Here is a 19,615-nt window from a genome sequence, read left to right on the forward strand (position 1 = left end):
GTCTGAGTTGCTTCTCCCTACAGAAAGCATGACATAGACTTCACACCTGATGTGATGAGTTTCCTCACTTATACAACTTTGTCTTTATGTTGTCTCAGTTGGCCAGACTGGGGATTGCTTCAGATTCTAACCTACTAGAGTTATGTTGACCAAAAAAACTATGATTTAGTGCACCAGTTTATTTATGGGGGCCTGTTGGTTTCATCCCAAGGTGCAGAGATGAGTTCTCTGTCAGAGCAGAGGAGAGAAGGCAGCCGCGCATTGATCTGATCTGAGCTCTCTCTACACTCTTAGGGTTTCAAAAGGGTACTTTTAAGTTCCAGGTAGAACCCTTTTCAGTTCCAGGTAGAACCCGTTTTGGTTCCAGGTAGAACTCTTTTGGGTTCCACGTAGAACCCTCTGTGGAAAGGGTGCTACATGGAACCCAAAAAGGTTCTACATAGAACCAAAAAGGGTTCTACCTGGAACAGCCGAAGAACCCTTTTTGGTTCTAGATAGCACCTTTTTTTCCTAAGAGTGTATGTCTATGTACATACTGTAACACAGGGCCTCTGTGTCAACAAGGTGGCAGAACTCATACTTCAATTGGCCCTCCTCTGGTCAATTTTTTTATTGATTTATTTATCCGTTATTTTATATTTAGATAGACGATCGAAATTATACCCGATGTGTGAACAACTTTTACCCAGAACGTAGTACGTGTATATAATCAATATCATATGAATCATATGTAAACATGATATAAACTTTGACAATATGTAGTGGTACAGGAACTTTTCACATTGCGCATTTGTCACATGCTTCCTCAACAGCAGGTGTCGACCACAGGAGGTTGGTGGCACAGTAATCGGGGAGGACGGGCTTGTGGTAATGGCTGGAGCGGAATCAATGGAATGTATCAAATACATCAAAAATACTATTTTCAGGTGTTTGATGCCATTCCAGTTGCACCGTTCCTGACATTAGTATGAGCAGTCCTCCCTTCAGCAGCCTCCTGTGGTGTAGACGAACAGTGAAATGCTAGCTGACAGGCCCTTCCAAGCAATGCAGAGAGAAAAATATAGAAAATATTACAACACAAGGAATAAATACACAATGAGTAATGGTAAATTGGCTATATACACGAGGTACCGGTACCGAGTCGATGAGCAGGGGTACTAGGTAATTGAGCTAGCTATGTACTGTACTGTACATATAGGTAGGGGTAAAGTGACCTGACAACAGGATAAGTAATAAGCAGTGGCAGCAGTGTATGTGATGAGTCAAAATAGTTATTGCAAAGTGGGTCAATGCATATAGTTTGGGTGGCCATTTGGTTAACTATTTAGTAGTCTTATGGCTTGGGCGTTGAAGCTGTTCAGGGTGCTGTTGGTTCCAGACTTGGTACACTGCTACCGCTTGCCATGCGGTAGCAGAGAGAACAGTTTGTGACTTGGGTGTCCTGGAGTCATTGACAATTTGTAGCTGCTTCCTTTGACACCACCCTGGATGGCAGGGAGCTCGGCCTCAGTGATGTGCTGGGCCGAAAGAACTACCCTTTTGAGCGCCAAGGAGTTGCCATACCGAGCGGTGATGCAGCCAGTCAAGATGCTCTCAATGGTGCAGCTGTAGAACCTTTTTGAGGGTCTTTTCATGCCAAATCTTTTCAGCTTCCTGAGGGGGAAAAAGCATTGTCATGCATGTTAATTAATGGACCATGTTAATTCCTTAGTGATGTGGACACCGAGGAATGGGAAGCTCTCGCCCCGCTCCACTACAGCGCTGTAGATGAGGAAGGGAGCTTGCTCGGCCCTCCGTTTCCTGTAGTCCCACGATCAGATCTTTGTCTTGCTGACGTTGAGGGAGAGGTTGTTGTCCGACATAATCTAGAATGAGCAGTTTAACCTTGTGGTTAGATTTTTTTTTTTTAAAGGAGAAGGCCCATCGCTATGCATAGCTGTATTTCTCTGCCTTTTGATATTGACCTTGAGATGCATGTGGGCTTCATGGCCAATGGGTTCATGGCCAATGGGTTCATGGCCAATGGGTTCATGGCCAATGGGTTCATGGCCAATGGGTTCATGGCCAATGGGTTCATGGCCAGGCTTTGGGGGAGTGAGAGGAAGTCACAGGATACGTAAGGTTGATGGCTAAGGGGGGCGACAGTGTGGGAATGAGGGAGTAGAAGAGAATGAGGGACAGAGGAGGGGTGTATGGAAGACATACAGTCAGGTCCAAAATTATTGGCACCCTTAATAAATAGGTGAAAAACGTATAATTATACAACTAACCATTTTGTATGCAAAACTATATTATTTTATACTAATACAATTTCTCAGATTTCTTTTTCTTTTTCTCGCAAAATCTAAAAGATAGTGGTCAAAATGATTGGCACCCTTGCATTCAATACCGTTCAATACCTCACCTTGCAAGGCTAACACACTGAGCCTTTTTCTAAATTGTCATGAGATTGGAGAACAGATTGGGAGAGATCTTAGACCCTTCTTTGCTCATCTTTATCAAGGTTGCCAATAATTATGGACCCCACTGTACACACAGGGTACACTACTTCTGCAGCACCTTTTCTTTTCAACAAACATAGAGATATTAATGTAAACACACACACGCGAGCACACACACACACACACACACACACACACACACACACACACACACACACACACACACACACGCACACACACACACACTGCACATACATATGTGAGTGATCAAGGTTCAGATGTATTGATTTCTACAGCACCTTTTCTTTTCACCAAAGGTAGATAGATGTATGTGCTATATGTTAGTTCATTCTTGAGTAACTGGAGTGATGGACAGTCTCCTATTGTGTAGTGATGTATATTGTCTGTACAGGTGTGATCCTGTACATCTTGCTGGTGGGCTACCCTCCGTTCTGGGATGAGGACCAGCACAGACTGTACCAGCAGATCAAGGCTGGGGCCTACGATGTGAGTCACATCCCTCCTAGCTCCTGTTCTTAACAATACGATATTACTTTGTTGCTCACGGCTGCTGGGGGACAGTTGAAATGCAGTGTCTCTTCAGGATTGTGTAACGCACTAGTTTCCAAGTAGATGAATCATCTTCAATTCGGTGCCTAGTATAATTGTGGCATTCTGCTGGGAGGGAAAAAAGATCTGCATGTTTTTTTCTTCGTCAATTACAGTCATGGTATCCCATGGCACGCTCCTCCCTTTCTTGTTCCGCTACTCTGCCTACAGACTTCGGGAAATTGTTTGTATTGTATACTAGTACACACAAATACAGTCACTGTCCCATTCATTGGAACGACGTCTGTGATTTCTGTCCAAAACGGACACATTGCAGGACATATTATTTTCTCCGGAGGCTAAAATTTTTCAAGGACATTTTGTCTTTTAATCCGTCAAGCAATAGCTTTAGTGATAGCAGGGAGGCTGAAAGAGGCTGGCCATCTGTTAGCTACAAGGCTAGTTGTTATCACAATGTAGATTGCTGATTGACAAAGGTGCGTGTGTTATTGTCATCACAACCCGTTTACTGTGGCTTACATGGCACACTCTACACTTTCTTATTTCTCTACTCTGACTACAGACTTTGGAGAATCGTTTGGGAAAGGGATTTTCGCTCATTCGAATATCATCACCAGCTTTATATTCCCACGATTTATTTATATGTAAAGGCCATCAGCTCTGTGATATGTCTCCTCTTACATGTACTGCAGTTCCCCTCGCCTGAGTGGGACACTGTTACTCCAGAGGCGAAGGATCTCATTAACAAGATGTTGACGATCAACCCTGCCAAGCGCATCACAGCCTCTGAGGTCCTCAAGCACCCGTGGATCTCAGTGAGTGCAGAGCGAGCACGTCCACACATTCTCACGATGGCCACGAGGTGCGGTACGATTCGCCCTGTATCGAACCGGGCATGACTTTTGTTTCTCCTTCTCTCTCTCCTCTCCTCTCCTCTCCTCTCCTCTCCTCTCCTCTCCTCTCCTCTCCTCTTCTCTTCTCTCTACAGCACCGCTCCACTGTGGCCTCCTGCATGCACAGACAGGAGACGGTGGAATGCCTGAAAAAGTTCAACGCCAGAAGAAAGCTGAAGGTATTGCAGAGCTCCCGGGGAGCAAAATGAAGTGTCGATATGATACTGGAACATAACATGGTCATCTCTGTATTGCCCAGAAATATCCGTGAGGGGGTTTGAACCCAATAGGGCGGTTTGAATGAGGATGGAAATGTGATCAAGGAAAAATGGCCTTCATGGCGCGATCTATTGAGGCAAAATGTCTTTCATTAGACGAGTCCATGGTTCAAGATGTGAGGACGTCTCTTTGTTTGATTTGTCTCACGTGGAAGCTATCTAATGCATTTGGTTTTGTACATACGGCTTTTGTGTTTGCCCTCTTACGCAACCCCTTTCAGGCAGATCCATTGAATTGTAATGCATTCAGCTTCCACTTAAGAAATCGGAACGACCTACACCTTAAAACTAACAAATTGTGATATTCATGCAGTGACACCAACTACTTTTTGAATAGAGATTGCCCATGCACATTTCATTTGGTGCTGTTAAGACAGAAAATGTTGAAGTACTCTAGGTCATCACATTGACAGTAAGCAGCAATCCAAGCTGTTGATAATACATGTGAGCATCCTACTCAAGCTGTTAATGCTATATTCTAGCCAAGAACACGGTAGAGTATAAACTCTCATTTTTCATGAATCCCTTTGTTCTTTCATCTTATGTAACGATCCATCTCTCTTTGTTCAAAGGGTGCCATTCTCACCACCATGTTGGCGACCCGAAACTTCTCCGGTAAGTCATATAGAGGTGCCCTGTCGAACGGTCCTCCTCTCCATTCATGAGTGGGCTTAATAATCAGCCATTAAGCTGACACTTTTATCCAAAAGCAACATACAGTCATGCATGCTTCCTTTTCTAAAAAAAAATATATTTTTAAACGTACGGGTGGTCCCGGGAATCAAACCCACTGCCCTGGCATTGCAAGCGCCATGCTCTACCAATGGAGCTACAGACTAGAGGACAGCTTAACAGGGTCCCTAGGGAGGTCACTATCCTAGAGGAGTGACATGGTCTCAGATGGCTGCTCCTAGACTGGGGGGGGGGGGGGGGGGGGGGGACGGGACTCCAAGCCCATGGAACAGGGTGGAGATGATGACAGCCTGTGGAACTCACTGGTCATGCATCAGGACACTTCCCCATTCCAGTTGACACTCCCCTGTCAGACACTTTGGTCCGGATATACCAACACATTCACTGTCCCATTCATTGGAACGACGTCTGTGATTTCTGTTCAAAACGGACACATTGTAGGGCATATTATTTTCTCCAGAGACTAAAATCTTTCAAGGACATTTTGTGTTTTAATCCGTCAAGCAATAGCTTTAGTGATAGCAGGGAGGCTGAAAGAGGCTGGCCATCTGTTAACTAAAAGGCTAGTTGTTATCACAATGTAGATTGTTGATTGACAAAGGTGCATGTGTTGTTGTCATCCCAGCCCACATACTGTGGCTGAGCCATCTGCTATTGGATCCTCAATCCCTCCATGACTTCACTCAGATGGTTCTATGCCATAGAATCCGCCGCTGAACTAGTGGAACATAATGTGGCTATTTACCATCCCTATGTTGCTGTAATCTGCAATGTTCTGTCAAAATCCTCTCATTTATTATACTCCTCTTGTTTACAAGGAAGGGACGGCTTGATGAACGAGTCACAGTTGAACATTGTTTTGGAGAAGAAAAAAAATCAAAGCAGAGATGGAGGGATCCCCTTCCAATCTCACAGTTTACACATCTCTATCAATCTCCATCCAGCAGAGTTTATCTCCCCTCATAGCTCCATATAACCATTCTTATATTAAAGAAGTGGACCTGAAGGGGACAGCAGGGGAAATTAATAGCAGTGAGGGGACATCTTTAAATGGGCACGCATTCTCATACCAGTCAGGAATAGACCCCCACCCTATATCTCCCACCTGCCAGGGAATTCTGTCTGAAAGCCAAGCCCCCACAGCGTTGACCCTAGAGGCCTTGTGGATTTAAAACCATCTCAGCACCTCTAACCACTACCATTCATCTTTCCTTTTTCCCCCGGTCTATCTTTACCCTCCAGATAGCCGTCGAGAACTACAGTCCACAGATACTGTATAAGGCAAGATTACCACTTCATGCCTATTTACAATAATGATAATGTCGCTGTAGCCAAATCTCCCCTTTAAGCTTTTAATAGCCTTTTTTTCTAGTCTATTAACTTCTCCTATTATGCTTGGGGTGGGTCGGAAGTGCTGTGTAAACGCTGGTCCAAGGCCAGATTTGCTTTTAAGATGGTAAATAGTGCGATTTGGATTAGGGTAGAGAAAGCGGACCTCAGGTCAGTGCTTGGGGTTACCAGAGCCATTCCACTGCAGACCAGGGGGAAATCCCATCGGCGTACAGCCACAACCCCTCACAGTCCTCAGCAGCAGGAGAGATTTGGGGTCACAGTGCCAGGGAGCTAGGGGGCTGCGAGGCGGGGATCAGGCTACGCCCCAGCTGACGAGAGGCCAGACGAGAGGCCATGCTCCACACAGCCCTGGCCCACTCCAGGGCTAAAATTAGTAGCCATGTTGATGAAAATAAAGTGGGGGAAACACCCTGGCTCAGTTCTCATAGAGAGGACATCAAATAAAGGATTCCAGCTTCGAGACGAGGAGGAGAGGAAGGGAAGAGGATAGCTGGAGTGAGCGGGCAACAAACTGGACCAGAGCACTAGGAATAACAGGACGTGATGTACTGTATGGATCGTAGCCAAACTCTAGAGAGTGAGGGAGTGGGGCTGGAATGTGCCCATGGTATCTCCCTATCTCAAGTGCTCCTATATCACGGATCCCTCTCACCCACACAGCCAGCCTCTGTAGCAGAGCCCAGTCTGGTTCACCAGAACCTCTGGTGTTACCCTACAGAGTAAACCATTTGAAATTTGTGTTTTTCTATTTCTGCTTTTAATGTGCTTTATTTCCCTAAAAACTCTTATTTGACCAGTTGATTGACCTGAGAGAATATTCAACAACCCGTTGGGTTCGGATGCTACTACTGACTCTTCCGGCAATATCACTGTCTCATCCGAGTTTATGATCAGTGGAGAGCAGGAAGAGGGCTTGGATTTGAAGAAAATATCAAATTTGATTTCCCAGAGACACCTGGATCTGATTTACTCCATTTTCTTCTAACTCTTTTTTTTGCGTTCGACTGAGTGTTGGCCATGCCCTTCGCCCTCCTCTTCTGGGCTTTCGTGCCCTTTTTGATCGCCCTGTCCCTGTTTCTCTTTGTGTCCCGCGCAGGAGGTAACAAGGCCAACAAGAAGACGGATGGTGTGAAGGTAGGGCTCCAGCTCCACAGGGATCTCTTCTCACCGTGGAATAAACCTGACCTGGAGGAGGGCTTTTGGAGGCTAGCCGTTTAGTGTACATAACACGCGCTGTCGATAGACCATTATCATTTCAAAATCTGGCCGTTATTCAACATGTTGTGAAAGGTGAAAGGTGCTTTTCACGTCAAAAGCTTCACTTGCGAAATGGAATAATCCGACATGCTCTTTGAAAACGTCTGAACACAGATCTAAGTACAATATTGGATTATGGGAGTTTGACTGTTTGCTCCATTCTCTCTGAACATGCTGGCCCCACCCAAAGCCCTGATCTCCTCCAGTGTACAGAACTGGAGCTGCTAATAGCCCCCGCTTCCCTGTTTGTTTGCCCCCTGTACACAGTCTATTGTCTCTGCCCCATGCCTTGGTGTGAGACTGGGCGGTGGAGTGGAGAGGTGTTATGTTTAGTTTTGCCCTCATGTCACACCGTTCAGATGCACAGAGACAGCTGGCGGAGAAGCAGTCCAAGTTCAGTCATCTTCCTTGACATAAGTCCAAAGTTGTAAACACACACCTTTCCTGTTTTTTCCTAACCGGTGGACGAATTCCCCTACCAACATATGCAGTAGCACACAGGAGAACAGAAGAGTCATATCAACTCTGTTCGACAACAAGCTTTGCTGCAACACCATCCAATGTTCAGCATATTGTCAGTTAGATAGGTAGCTAATGAGATTAGCGCTTGGACATCTTTTCAGTTTGAGAGCCAAAAGGAGAGAGAGTCTGTCTGTTTATTGATGTCGTTCGTCTGTTCCAGTATTATGAGTCTGTTTTGTGAGTTAGTGTGTGTGAGATACTATATACATGTATCAAGGGATATGCTCCACCTGTGGTAATCCCCAGCCAGTCCAGTCCAGGGTGTCTGATACTGGGATAAGTGAGGCATGCTGCTTGCCACTCAGCCCTGCCACCTCTGCCTTGTCAAAGGCATTCCTCCCTGACCACAGCCCTGCCTGGCCCGGAGGTTTCCTAAATGACACGCCGCCGCATGGCCTGCCAACCAGACGGCTCCGAGAGGTGTCCGGGGGGAGAGGACAAGGGCACCGTGGCAATACGAACCCCAAACACACACCAACACCGTCAGCCTCAAACCCACCCACACACACACACACACGTCCTCCCTCTGCAGCATGGAGGTCTCCCTCTCCTCCCTCTGTTGCTCCCTGGCTTCCGTCTCCATCTCATCCTGCGTGTTCCTGTCTAACCTCTTCTCGTTTCTCTTCCAGAAAAGGAAGTCCAGTTCCAGCGTCCAGCTGATGGTGAGTGTGATCCCCCCCCCCCCCCCCCCACCCCCCCACCCCCCCATCCTCTTGACAGCGCGTCTCTGCCGCGCTCGGCTTTCCGCCTAACAGGGAAAGTGATAATAGCGTTCAAAAAAATCCAAACGAACCAAAGAACAAGCAAATAAAGCTGTCATTCAAAATGGAGCTGGACTTTCTTTTTGGTTTTTTTGTGTGTGAACATCCCATCTCTAACGTTGCCTAATCCCGCTGCTTTTTTATATGCTCTTGTGTGTGTGTGTGTGTGGGGGGGGGGGGGGGGGGGGGGTCATCGTTGGGTAACCTATCTCTCCTTCTCTAGGTTTTTACCTCCCTCCTGTTCCTCCCTTCCATATCCCACCCTACTCCTCTTACCACCCAGACCTCTGATTAACCAAATAGCCTGTTCTCTCTCTCTCTGAAAGGTGCAGACAGGCAGGAGGCCGGCTGTCTGTCTGAGGTGTGTGGTGTGTGTGTGTCTTGACTCGGATCTTCCACTCACCCTCGTGTGGAGAGAATAACACCTGCTGTAATTGAGTGTGAATCTCTGAACCTGTCTGTGTGTTGTTTCTAGGAATCCTCAGAAAGCACCAACACCACTATTGAGGATGAAGACACCAGAGGTAAGGCTATCCCTTTCCTCTCACCTCTCCCAGTCTCACCACCTGCAGTCTATACGTGTTAATAGGACAGGGTGACAGCTTTCAGGAGGAATATACAGTATCTCCGCTAAACCGATAAGACACCCTATGCGCATCATGTACTGTATGTTACTCACACGCACGCACTCACTCACACACACACACACACACACACACACACACACACACACACACACACACACACACACACACACACAGCTGTTGAGATATGGCTTTCTCTGGCTCAGAAAGTGACATTCAATAATGCTATAAATAACCCTAACACCCGCACAACACAGCTATGAATAGGTTCACTCTTACTACAGTTACAGTCCACTTACAGTGCATTTGGAAAGAATTCAAACCCCTTGACTGTTTCCACATTTTGTTACAATACAGCCTTTATTCCAGAATTGATTAAATTGTTTGTTTCCCCCTTATCAATCTACACACAATACACCATAATGTTTTTAGATTTTCACATTTATATAACTATTCAGACCCAATGCTCAGTACTTTGTTGAAGCACCTTCGGCAGCGATTACAGCCTCGAGTCTCCTTGGGTTTGACGCTACAAGCTTGGCACACCTGTGTTTGAGGAGTTTCCCCCATTCTTCTCTGCAGATCCTCTCAGGCTCTGTCAGATTGGTTGCTGCACAGCTATTTTCAGGTCTCAAGTGATGCTCGACCGTGTTCAAGTCTGGGCTCTGGCTGGGCTACTCAGAGACTTGTCTCAAAGCCACTCCTCCTTTGTCTTGGCTGTGTGCTTAGGGTCGTTGTCCTGTTGGATGGTGAACCTTCACCCCAGTCTGAGCGCTCTGGAGCATGTTTTCATCAAGGATCTCTCTGTACTTCGCTCCATTCATCTTTCCCTCGATACTGACTAGTGTCCCAGTTCCTGCAACTGAAAAACATCCCCACAGCATAATACTGCCACCACAATGCCGTGGAGATGGTGCCAGGTTTCCTCCAGGCATGACACTTGGCATTCAGTCCAAAGAGTTCAATTTTGGTTTCATCAGACCAGAGAATCTTGTTTCTTTAGGTGCCTTTTGGCAAACTCCAAGCGAGCTGTCATGTGCCCGTCCCCAGATATGTGCCTCAATGCAATCATGTCTTAGAGCTCTACGGACAATTCCTTCGACCTCATGGCTTGATTTTTGCTCTGACATGCACTGTCAAATGTGGGACCTTATATAGACAGGTGTGTGCCTTTCCAAATCATGTCCAATCAATTGAAATGACCACATACAGTGCCTTGCGAAAGTATTCGGCCCCCTTGAACTTTGCGACCTTTTGCCACATTTCAGGCTTCAAACATAAAGATATAAAACTGTATTTTTTTGTGAAGAATCAACAACAAGTGGGACACAATCATGAAGTGGAACGACATCTATTTGGATATTTCAAACTTTTTTAACAAATCAAAAACTGAAAAATTGGGCGTGCAAAATTATTCAGCCCCTTTACTTTCAGTGCAGCAAACTCTCTCCAGAAGTTCAGTGAGGATCTCTGAATGATCCAATGTTGACCTAAATGACTAATGATGATAAATACAATCCACCTGTGTGTAATCAAGTCTCCGTATAAATGCACCTGCACTGTGATAGTCTCAGAGGTCCGTTAAAAGCGCAGAGAGCATCATGAAGAACAAGGAACACACCAGGCAGGTCCGAGATACTCTTGTGAAGAAGTTTAAAGCCGGATTTGGATACAAAAAGATTTCCCAAGCTTTAAACATCCCAAGGAGCACTGTGCAAGCGATAATAGTGAAATGGAAGGAGTATCAGACCACTGCAAATCTACCAATACCTGGCCGTCCCTCTAAACTTTCAGCTCATACAAGGAGAAGACTGATCAGAGATGCATGATCCATGATCACTCTGGATGAACTGCAGAGATCTACAGCTGAGGTGGGAGACTCTGTCCATAGGACAACAATCAGTCGTATATTGCACAAATCTGGCCTTTATGGAAGAGTGGCAAGAAGAAAGCCATTTCTTAAAGATATCCATATAAAGTGTTGTTTAAAGTTTGCCACAAGCCACCTGGGAGACACACCAAACATGTGGAAGAAGGCGCTCTGGTCAGATGAAACCAAAATTGAACTTTTTGGCAACAATGCAAAACGTTATGTTTGGCTTAAAAGCAACACAGCTCATCACTCTGAACACACCATCCCCACTGTCAAACATGGTTGTGGCAGCATCATGGTTTGGGCCTGCTTTTCTTCAGCAGGGACAGGGAAGATGGTTAAAATTGATGGGAAGATGGATGGAGCCAAATACAGGACCATTCTGAAAGAAAACCTGATGGAGTCTGCAAAAGACCTGAGACTGGGACGGAGATTTGTCTTCCAACAAGACAATGATCCAAAACATAAAGCAAAATCTACAATGGAATGGTTCAAAAATAAACATATCCAGGTGTTAGAATGGCCAAGTCAAAGTCCAGACCTGAATCCAATCGAGAATCTGTGGAAAGAACTGAAAACTGCTGTTCACAAATGCTCTCCATCCAACCTCACTGAGCTCGAGCTGTTTTGCAAGGAGGAATGGGAAAAAATGTCAGTCTCTCGATGTGCAAAACTGATAGAGACATACCCCAAGCGACTTACAGCTGTAATCGCAGCAAAAGGTGGCGCTACAAAGTATTAACTTAAGGGGGCTGAATAATTTTGCACGCCCAATTTTTCAGTTTTTGATTTGTTAAAAAAGTTTGAAATATCCAATAAATGTCGTTCCACTTGATGATTGTGTCCCACTTGTTGTTGATTCTTCACAAAAAAATACAGTTTTATATCTTTATGTTTGAAGCCTGAAATGTGGCAAAAGGTCGCAAAGTTCAAGTGGGCCGAATACTTTCGCAAGGCACTGTATGTACAAGGATGATCAATGAAATCAGGATGCAGCTCAATTTTGAGTCCCATAGCAAAGAATCTGAATACTCATATTAATAAGGTGTTTCTGTTTTTGCTTTTGAATAATACATTTACAAAGATTTCTAAACCTGTTTTCGTTTTGTATCACGTTTCAGGTATGACCGAGATGCAGACAGTGTCGAAGAAACAAATGATAATTTCTAAACACAGGGGCAGGCAAACGATCGGTCAAAGGCAGGCAGGGGTCAGAAGTCCAGAGAAGGTGCAAAGGGTCCAGAATGGCAGGCAGTCTCAGGGTCAGGGCAGGCAGGGGTCGATAATCCAGTGAGATGGGACAAGGTATAGAACGGCAGGCAGGCTCAGGGTCAGGGAAGGCAGAAGGGTCAAAACCGGGAAGGACTCGGCCACAGGAGCAAGAAACAGACAGGAGCAGGGGAACAAACGATAGCAGGTTTCAAGAACAAAACTAACTGGCAACAGACAAACAGAGAACACGGGTATAAATACACGGGGGAAGATGAGCGACACCTGGAGGGGGGTGGAGACAAGCACAAAGACAGGTGAAACAGATCAGGGTGTGACACTTTGTCATTAAGGGGTATTGTGTGTAGATTGAAGCATTTTTTAAATCCATTTTAGAATAAGGCTCTAACATAACAAAATGTGGAAAAAGGGAAGGGTTCTGAATTCGTCTGGAATGCCATGTACATGGCTACAGACTGACAACCTAACCGAGGGGGAGAGCAGATTCTAAAATCTCTACTGTATGTTTTTTGAGGCAGGTCTACTATGACAATTGACTACTGTGAAAACATTTCAGTTCATAAAGCAATACAAATAGCTACTGTATTGACTCCCATTTGATACATTGACAGCGGCAGTACCCTTGAATGAATATGAGTATGTCAGTAAGATAACGGTTGGTGGGGGAGTTGCATAGCTATTGCTTATGTCATTAAGGGCTCCTTGAGTTTGATCCTCCATGTTCTAGGGAATGGGAATAAATAGATAAAAAGACTGATTAAAAAATAAAAAGACCTCTATCTCTTACCAACTACACTGAACAATGAATACAAGTTATTCAGTGGTTCTTTCTCAGCTCTTAATGTTCCCTGGAGAACTATTGCCTGATAAAGAACCTTTGAGTTAATTGTGGGGTTCCTGACATGGCATCTTCGGTTCTGCAGAATAATTTTTTTTTTAAATACCATTTTAAATACAATGGGGAGAACAAGTATTTGATACACTGCCGATTTTGCAGGTTTTCCTACTTACAAAGCATGTAGAGGTCTGTAATTTTTATCATAGGTACACTTCAACTGTGAGAGACGGAATCTAAAACAAAAATCCAGAAAATCACATTATATGATTTTTAAGTAATTCATTTGCATTTTATTGCATGACATAAGTATTTGATCACCTACCAACCAGTGAGAATTCCGGCTCTCACAGACCTGTTCGTTTTTCTTTAAGAAGCCCTCCTGTTCTCCACTCATTACCTGTATTAACTGCACCTGTTTGAACTCGTTACCTGTATAAAAGACACCTGTCCACACACTCAATCAAACAGACTCCAACCTCTCCACAATGGCCAAGACTAGAGAGCTGTGTAAGGACAACAGGGATAAAATTGTAGACCTGCACAAGGCTGGGATGGGCTACAGGACAATAGGCAAGCAGCTTGGTGAGAAGGCAACAACTGGTGGCGCAATTATTAGAAAATGGAAGAAGTTCAAGATGACGGTCAATCACCCTTGGTCTGGGGCACGCAAGGTCCCCCTGCTCAAGCCAGCGCATGTCCAGGCCCGCCTGAAGTTTAACAATGACCATCTGGATGATCCAGAGGATAAATGGGAGAAGGTCATGTGGTCTGATGAGACAAAAAGATTGCTTTTTGGTCTAAACTCCACTCGCCGTGTTTGGAGGAAGAAGAAGGATGAGTACAACCCCAAGAACACCATCCCAACCGTGAAGCATGGAGGTGGAAACATCATTCTTTGGGGATGCTTTTCTGCAAAGGGGACAGGACGACTGCACCGTAATGAGGGGAGGATGGATGGGGCCATGTATCGTGAGATCTTGGCCAACAACCTCCTTCCCTCAGTAAGAGCATTGAAGATGGGTCGTGGCTGGGTCTTCCAGCATGACAACGACCCGAAACACACAGCCAGGGCAACTAAGGAGTGGCTCCGTAAGAAGCATCTCAAGGTCCTGGAGTGGCCTAGCCAGTCTCCAGACCTGAACCCAATAGAAAGTCTTTGGAGGGAGCTGAAAGTCTGTATTGCCCAGCGACAGCCCCGAAACCTGAAGGATCTGGAGAATGTCTGTATGGAGGAGTGGGCCAAAATCCCTGCTGCAGTGTGTGCAAACCTGGTCAAGAACTACAGGAAACCTATGATCTCTGTAATTGCAAACAAAGGTTTCTGTACCAAATATTACGTTCTGCTTTTCTGATGTATCAAATAGTTATGTCATGCAATAAAATGCAAATTCATACAATGTGATTTTCTGGAATTTTGTTTTAGATTCTGTCTCTCACAGTTGAAGTGTACCTATGATAAAAATTACAGACCTATACATGCTTTGTAAATAGGAAAACCTACAAAATCGGCAGTGTATCAAATACTTGTTCTCCCCACTGTATATGTTGATTCAGAGGTGTAAAATAACCACAGTGTTGGTGTTAATAGAGCTTGCCAGTTTGTAGTCCTAAAAACCGGAAATGAGTTACCTCGTTCAGCCATTCCTATGGGGAAAATGAATGGCGAAAGAAAAAGGTTTTGGGGTAAACGGCAAAAATAAGGTCTGAGGTTAACACAGGTTTTGGAGATCTTATACGTTTTGTTCTATGAGATAATATCAGTCAGTTAACATGACCGTTATGAATTATGAAGCGTTTATGTGTTTTAAAATGACATAAATGCTTCAAAATGTACAAAAAGTGACTTTAGCAGATTAAGATTATTTAATAGAACAGAACATTTAAACTCTCCTAAACCTGTGTTTACCACAGATCTTATTTTCGACATTTAACCAAAACCCTTAAAAACCTCAATTAACTTTACCATTGCCTTTGTTCAACAAGCCATGACAGAGTTAATGCCTATAAAAAGACACCATTACTATTGCTCTCTATGACCAGAGTTGAACCAAAACCATGTCTATCGTCATATTTCCCAGCATGCTCTTTTGCTGGCAGATTTCTTTGTAATTGTTTGTTGTTTTAGTGTTTTTGCATGCACATTGATTGATTCATTCATCTTAGGCTACTCAAATATAAATAACATACATATTTAAAAAATATTCCAATCTGTTACTTGGATTTATCACACCTGATATGATTGTTCCACTTTAGATGTTTAAGGTTGTCTCACACATTATTCTACCAAACCCTGGCAGTCATTCTGAATTCAGGTTGTGGTGTAATAAAACATTGAAATGTTGGATATCCCCACTCTGGCCAGCATAATGTGACTTGCAGGCCTGATGTGGCTTGTAAACTATGAGTTTCAGGCAACTGTATTAGGGTATAACTAGGCCCTCAAAGGAAGGCCTTATGAAATATGTATTGTCTTGAATAATACCATTTTGATGACAACATATTCACTTAGGATCTCACTTGGTGAGGGCCACAGGACTGAAAATGAATGAATGCAACAACCATGTCTCTGTCACTAGCAAAAATAGACGTGTGGTACTGGTTACTCTAAAATTCACTCTAAAGGCACCCTGGGAAATATGCAAATAAGGCGTTAGCAGGGCTATTCAATTCCACTCCTGGAGGGCTGAAATGTTTCTGGTTTTGGATTTCTGAACGGTTCTTCAAAGAACCATCCCATTCATGATTCTTCAGAGACCCTAAAACGGTTCCCTTCTAGCCTCGCTCTCAATAACCTTATTTGGATCCCAACTTGCACCTCTATTTTTAAGAGTGTTCGAAGAGAAGGGCCTGTGAGTTAAGGCTCCTCTTTGACTAGGAGAGGCTCGTCGATTTTTTGGGGGGAAACAAATGTGTGCATTTCAACACCTTATCTCCTTCCGGAAGTAGTTCCAGAAAATTGCATTGTGATTTCTCCAGGGAGGAGTGAGATCCATGTGGCAGAACTGCAATCCGGGTGATGCAGAGCAACTGTGTGGGTGGAGTGGGCGGGACGAGAGATAGAACTGTGTTCTCTGCAGTGGTTGGAGGAGGTGCTCGGGGAGGGGGGGCTGAAGGAAGGATAGAGAGAAAATTATAATTCTATCAGTTCTGTATTTACAGAAAAGGAAAAGTGAGTTAGGAGGTCAAACTGCGAGGATGTCACCCCTGTGAGCGACCCCTCTTTGCCATATGCAAGGCGCGACCTTGCTTTCCCAACTCTGAGCTGCGACCCAGAGCTGGTGGGAGTAAAAGCTCTCTCGGCACAAGCAGCTCTCCATGTGGGCAGAGAACATCCCCTTCACACGCAGTAAAGCACTCGGAGGCAGTAGGCAGCACACACGGACACACACACGGACACAAGTCCACACACATGCATGTACAAAGTACGCACACACACGCGGTCACACACGTGGACACACACATGCATGTACAAACGCATGCACGCACAAACGCATACACACACACACACAAATTACTCCTACTTTATAATGTATCTTTGAAATGGTACCTCACAGTCTTGAATTTTAGAGGATATATAATCAAGTCCCAGGGCTTTACGAAGGAGGGATCTCATTTATTTCTTCCAGTGCCAGGCATATTGGAAAATAATTAATTTTACTGCAGTCCCATTCATCATGGTGGTTGTTGTCAAGTAGTTTCAGTGCAGGGCTGTACGTTTGTGCTGTGTGTTTGAGCTGTGTGCTTGAGCTGTGTGTCTGAGCTGTGTCTCTGTGTTTCACAGTGAGGAAACAGGAGATCATTAAGGTGACAGAGCAACTTATAGAAGCCATCAGCAATGGAGACTTCGAGAGCTATACGTAAGTAAACAAATCGTGTACTGTACCTTCCCATTGCTGTTCACCCACTCTACTGCTGTACACTCACAGATAAAAAAGGGTTCCAAAAGGGTTCTTCTGCAATTCCCACAGAATAGCCCCTTTTGGTTCCAGATAGAACCCGTTTTGGATCCAGATAAAACCATTTTGGGTTCCATGTAGAACCTTCGGTGGAAAGAGTTCTACCTGGAGCCCAAAAAGGTTCTACCTGGAACCAAAAAGGGTTCTTCAAAGGTTTCTCCTATGGGGACAGTCGAAGAAACCCTTTAGGTTATAGATAACCTCCTTTTCCCCCCCTCTAAGAGTGCATATAAGTAACATAGATGGAATAGAAACAAATGTTAGTGACATCTGTTTCAATGCAATTCCACTGATAGAGTCTGATGAGCTCAATTGTGACAGTGCAATTGATAACTCCGGGTTTGGCTTTAGACGTTAATCTAAGATGGCATTAAGGTGGTTGTGAGGGGAGAACTCCTTAGGTCTATGTCCTTACTGATTTAGAGAGAACATCAGTCTCAGTGCATGTGTCTGGAACTAATTACCTCTGATAAAGGAGGGTAGAAAAATGTCTGCCTGACCAATCGAGGCTATTTGAAGGCTTAACAAGCTGATCCTTTGGTCAAGAATAGCTTGTGCATGTCAATAATTTGCTCCAGAATGTTGCACGTATGCTGCATGGTAATATATTCTATGCAAACCGTATGAATAACGTTTTATTTCATTATATGCAGCTCTTGAACTGTGTAAACGGTAAAAGTGATCAATTCAATATCCCATCTTGAAGTGCTTGAGTAGTGTGACTCTCCCCCAGCCCACTGCACAGTGCCAGATATAGATTTCTTCAGCAGCAGGTTTTTCTCCAAAGTTGGCATTCTGAGGAGAGTAGCAAACCCCCAGTCTGTCCCTCGCATGTCTGTCACAACTTGCGGCCAGGGGGTCATCAGAGCACCTGTTCAAAACCAAGTGTATAAAATTCCCATCCAGGCCAGGAGGGGATTTTTTTAGAGGTGGTTGTTAGAGGTTCACAGTCATGGTAGCGCTGTCTGCCAATTACCAAGGCCTGGAAAGAATCTTCTGCCTGCATGCTCAACTCTTTTACAACCATGCAGCGATCTGCCATGGACACGGAAAACACTGTGTTGAGTGAGTCACATGCCCCAAATACTGCAAAAGCAGCTCTGACTGGGTCTATAAGGGTCAGTCTCACCGCTTCACTGAAGCACTTCAAAGAGCAGAACAGAAGATAACCTTGGCTCTATTTCTCCCCAGTTGTCTTACTGTCTCTGACTGTCGGTCTGTATCCCTGACTCTGTCTGCTTCTGTCTCTCTTTATTTTTTTTCTTCACTCTCTCTCTCTCCCTCTCTCCTCTCTCTCTCTCTCTCTCTCTCTCTCTCTCTCTCTCTCTCTCTCTCTCTCTCTCTCTCTCTCTCTCTCTCTCTCTCTCTCTCTCTCTCTCTCTCTCTCTCTCTCTCTCTCTCTCTCTCTCTCTCTCTCTCTCTCTCTCTCTCTCTCTCTCTCTCTCTCTCTCTCTCTCTCTCTCTCTCTCTCTCTCTCTCTCTCCTGTAGGAAGATGTGTGACCCCAGCGTGACAGCGTTTGAGCCAGAGGCTCTGGGTAACCTAGTGGAGGGCCTGGACTTCCACCGCTTTTACTTTGAGAACTGTGAGCTGCTCCCTTCCTCTGCCTTCACTCCTACTATATGTCTTTTGAAATGACAAATATACATTTTACATCACACACAGACAGGTTCACGCTATAGGACAACTGTGTTGAATTTCAGAGGATATGTAATCAAATCCCAGGGCTGTACACAGGATGACTATAAACCTCTTGCTATACAGCAGTAACAATCCATTTATTGTCCCAGTGAGGGAGAAAGTGACACTTTAGTATAATATATCTTTGGAATGCGCTTTAATAGTCCCTTTGTGCCAATAAGCTCTAGCTAACAGTATCCATAATAAGTGACACAATGTAATTTATATTTCCTTAGATGTGGTTAAGATGTTTTATTATTTTTTTATTATAAACACAATAGAACCACAAAATGCTTCATGAAAATACACAAATACAAAATATACCCAAGATTATAACATGAAAACAAAGCACATCTCAAATACATCTCATCAATAAGGAGGAAACCTTGAAAATAAAATCTAATTGATTACCAGGTAACATTCATTAAAACAATGATACTTTCTCTAAGCCTGTGCCGTTTGAAAGCATTTTGCCCATAAACCATTTCTTATGGTTTATTTTTAAATTCCCTAGTGTAGGGATGTATTTTATATGGTTTGGTACACCATTCCATTCCTCTGCACCAGTGTAATGGAAATAGCTTTTTTCCAGCCATGCGTCTATAGCGCAGCGGTCTGATATTGCCAACTGGCTCTGGTGTGATGGCTATGAGAGTCTCTAATGAAATGAATATAACCAGACAGGTA

At 44.4% G+C, this 19,615-nt stretch overlaps 1 protein-coding gene across 5 annotated transcripts in view; it reads left to right on the forward strand.

Annotated features, from left to right (window-relative positions):
• Positions 1–19,615, forward strand: part of LOC110534177 (calcium/calmodulin-dependent protein kinase type II subunit alpha) — a 70,641-nt gene that overhangs the window by 43,190 nt on the left and 7,836 nt on the right. For 2 of the 5 annotated variants that reach the window (XM_036933294.2, XM_090186990.1), the window contains exons 9-17: positions 2,854–2,948; positions 3,704–3,826; positions 4,000–4,083; positions 4,755–4,797; positions 7,325–7,362; positions 8,637–8,669; positions 9,244–9,292; positions 17,075–17,150; positions 18,739–18,833. In XM_036933294.2, the coding sequence (XP_036789189.1) occupies positions 2,854–2,948; positions 3,704–3,826; positions 4,000–4,083; positions 4,755–4,797; positions 7,325–7,362; positions 8,637–8,669; positions 9,244–9,292; positions 17,075–17,150; positions 18,739–18,833 (636 nt within the window). The remainder of the gene's footprint in view (positions 1–2,853; positions 2,949–3,703; positions 3,827–3,999; positions 4,084–4,754; positions 4,798–7,324; positions 7,363–8,636; positions 8,670–9,243; positions 9,293–17,074; positions 17,151–18,738; positions 18,834–19,615) is intronic. The other 3 variants (XM_036933295.2, XM_090186991.1, XR_016483773.1) reach the window with 2 other exon arrangements.

The sequence above is a fragment of the Oncorhynchus mykiss genome, chromosome 10 (genome assembly GCF_057628025.1).
Source record: "Oncorhynchus mykiss isolate SJ-2025 chromosome 10, ASM5762802v1, whole genome shotgun sequence".
Classification (NCBI taxonomy): Eukaryota; Metazoa; Chordata; class Actinopteri; order Salmoniformes; family Salmonidae; genus Oncorhynchus; species Oncorhynchus mykiss.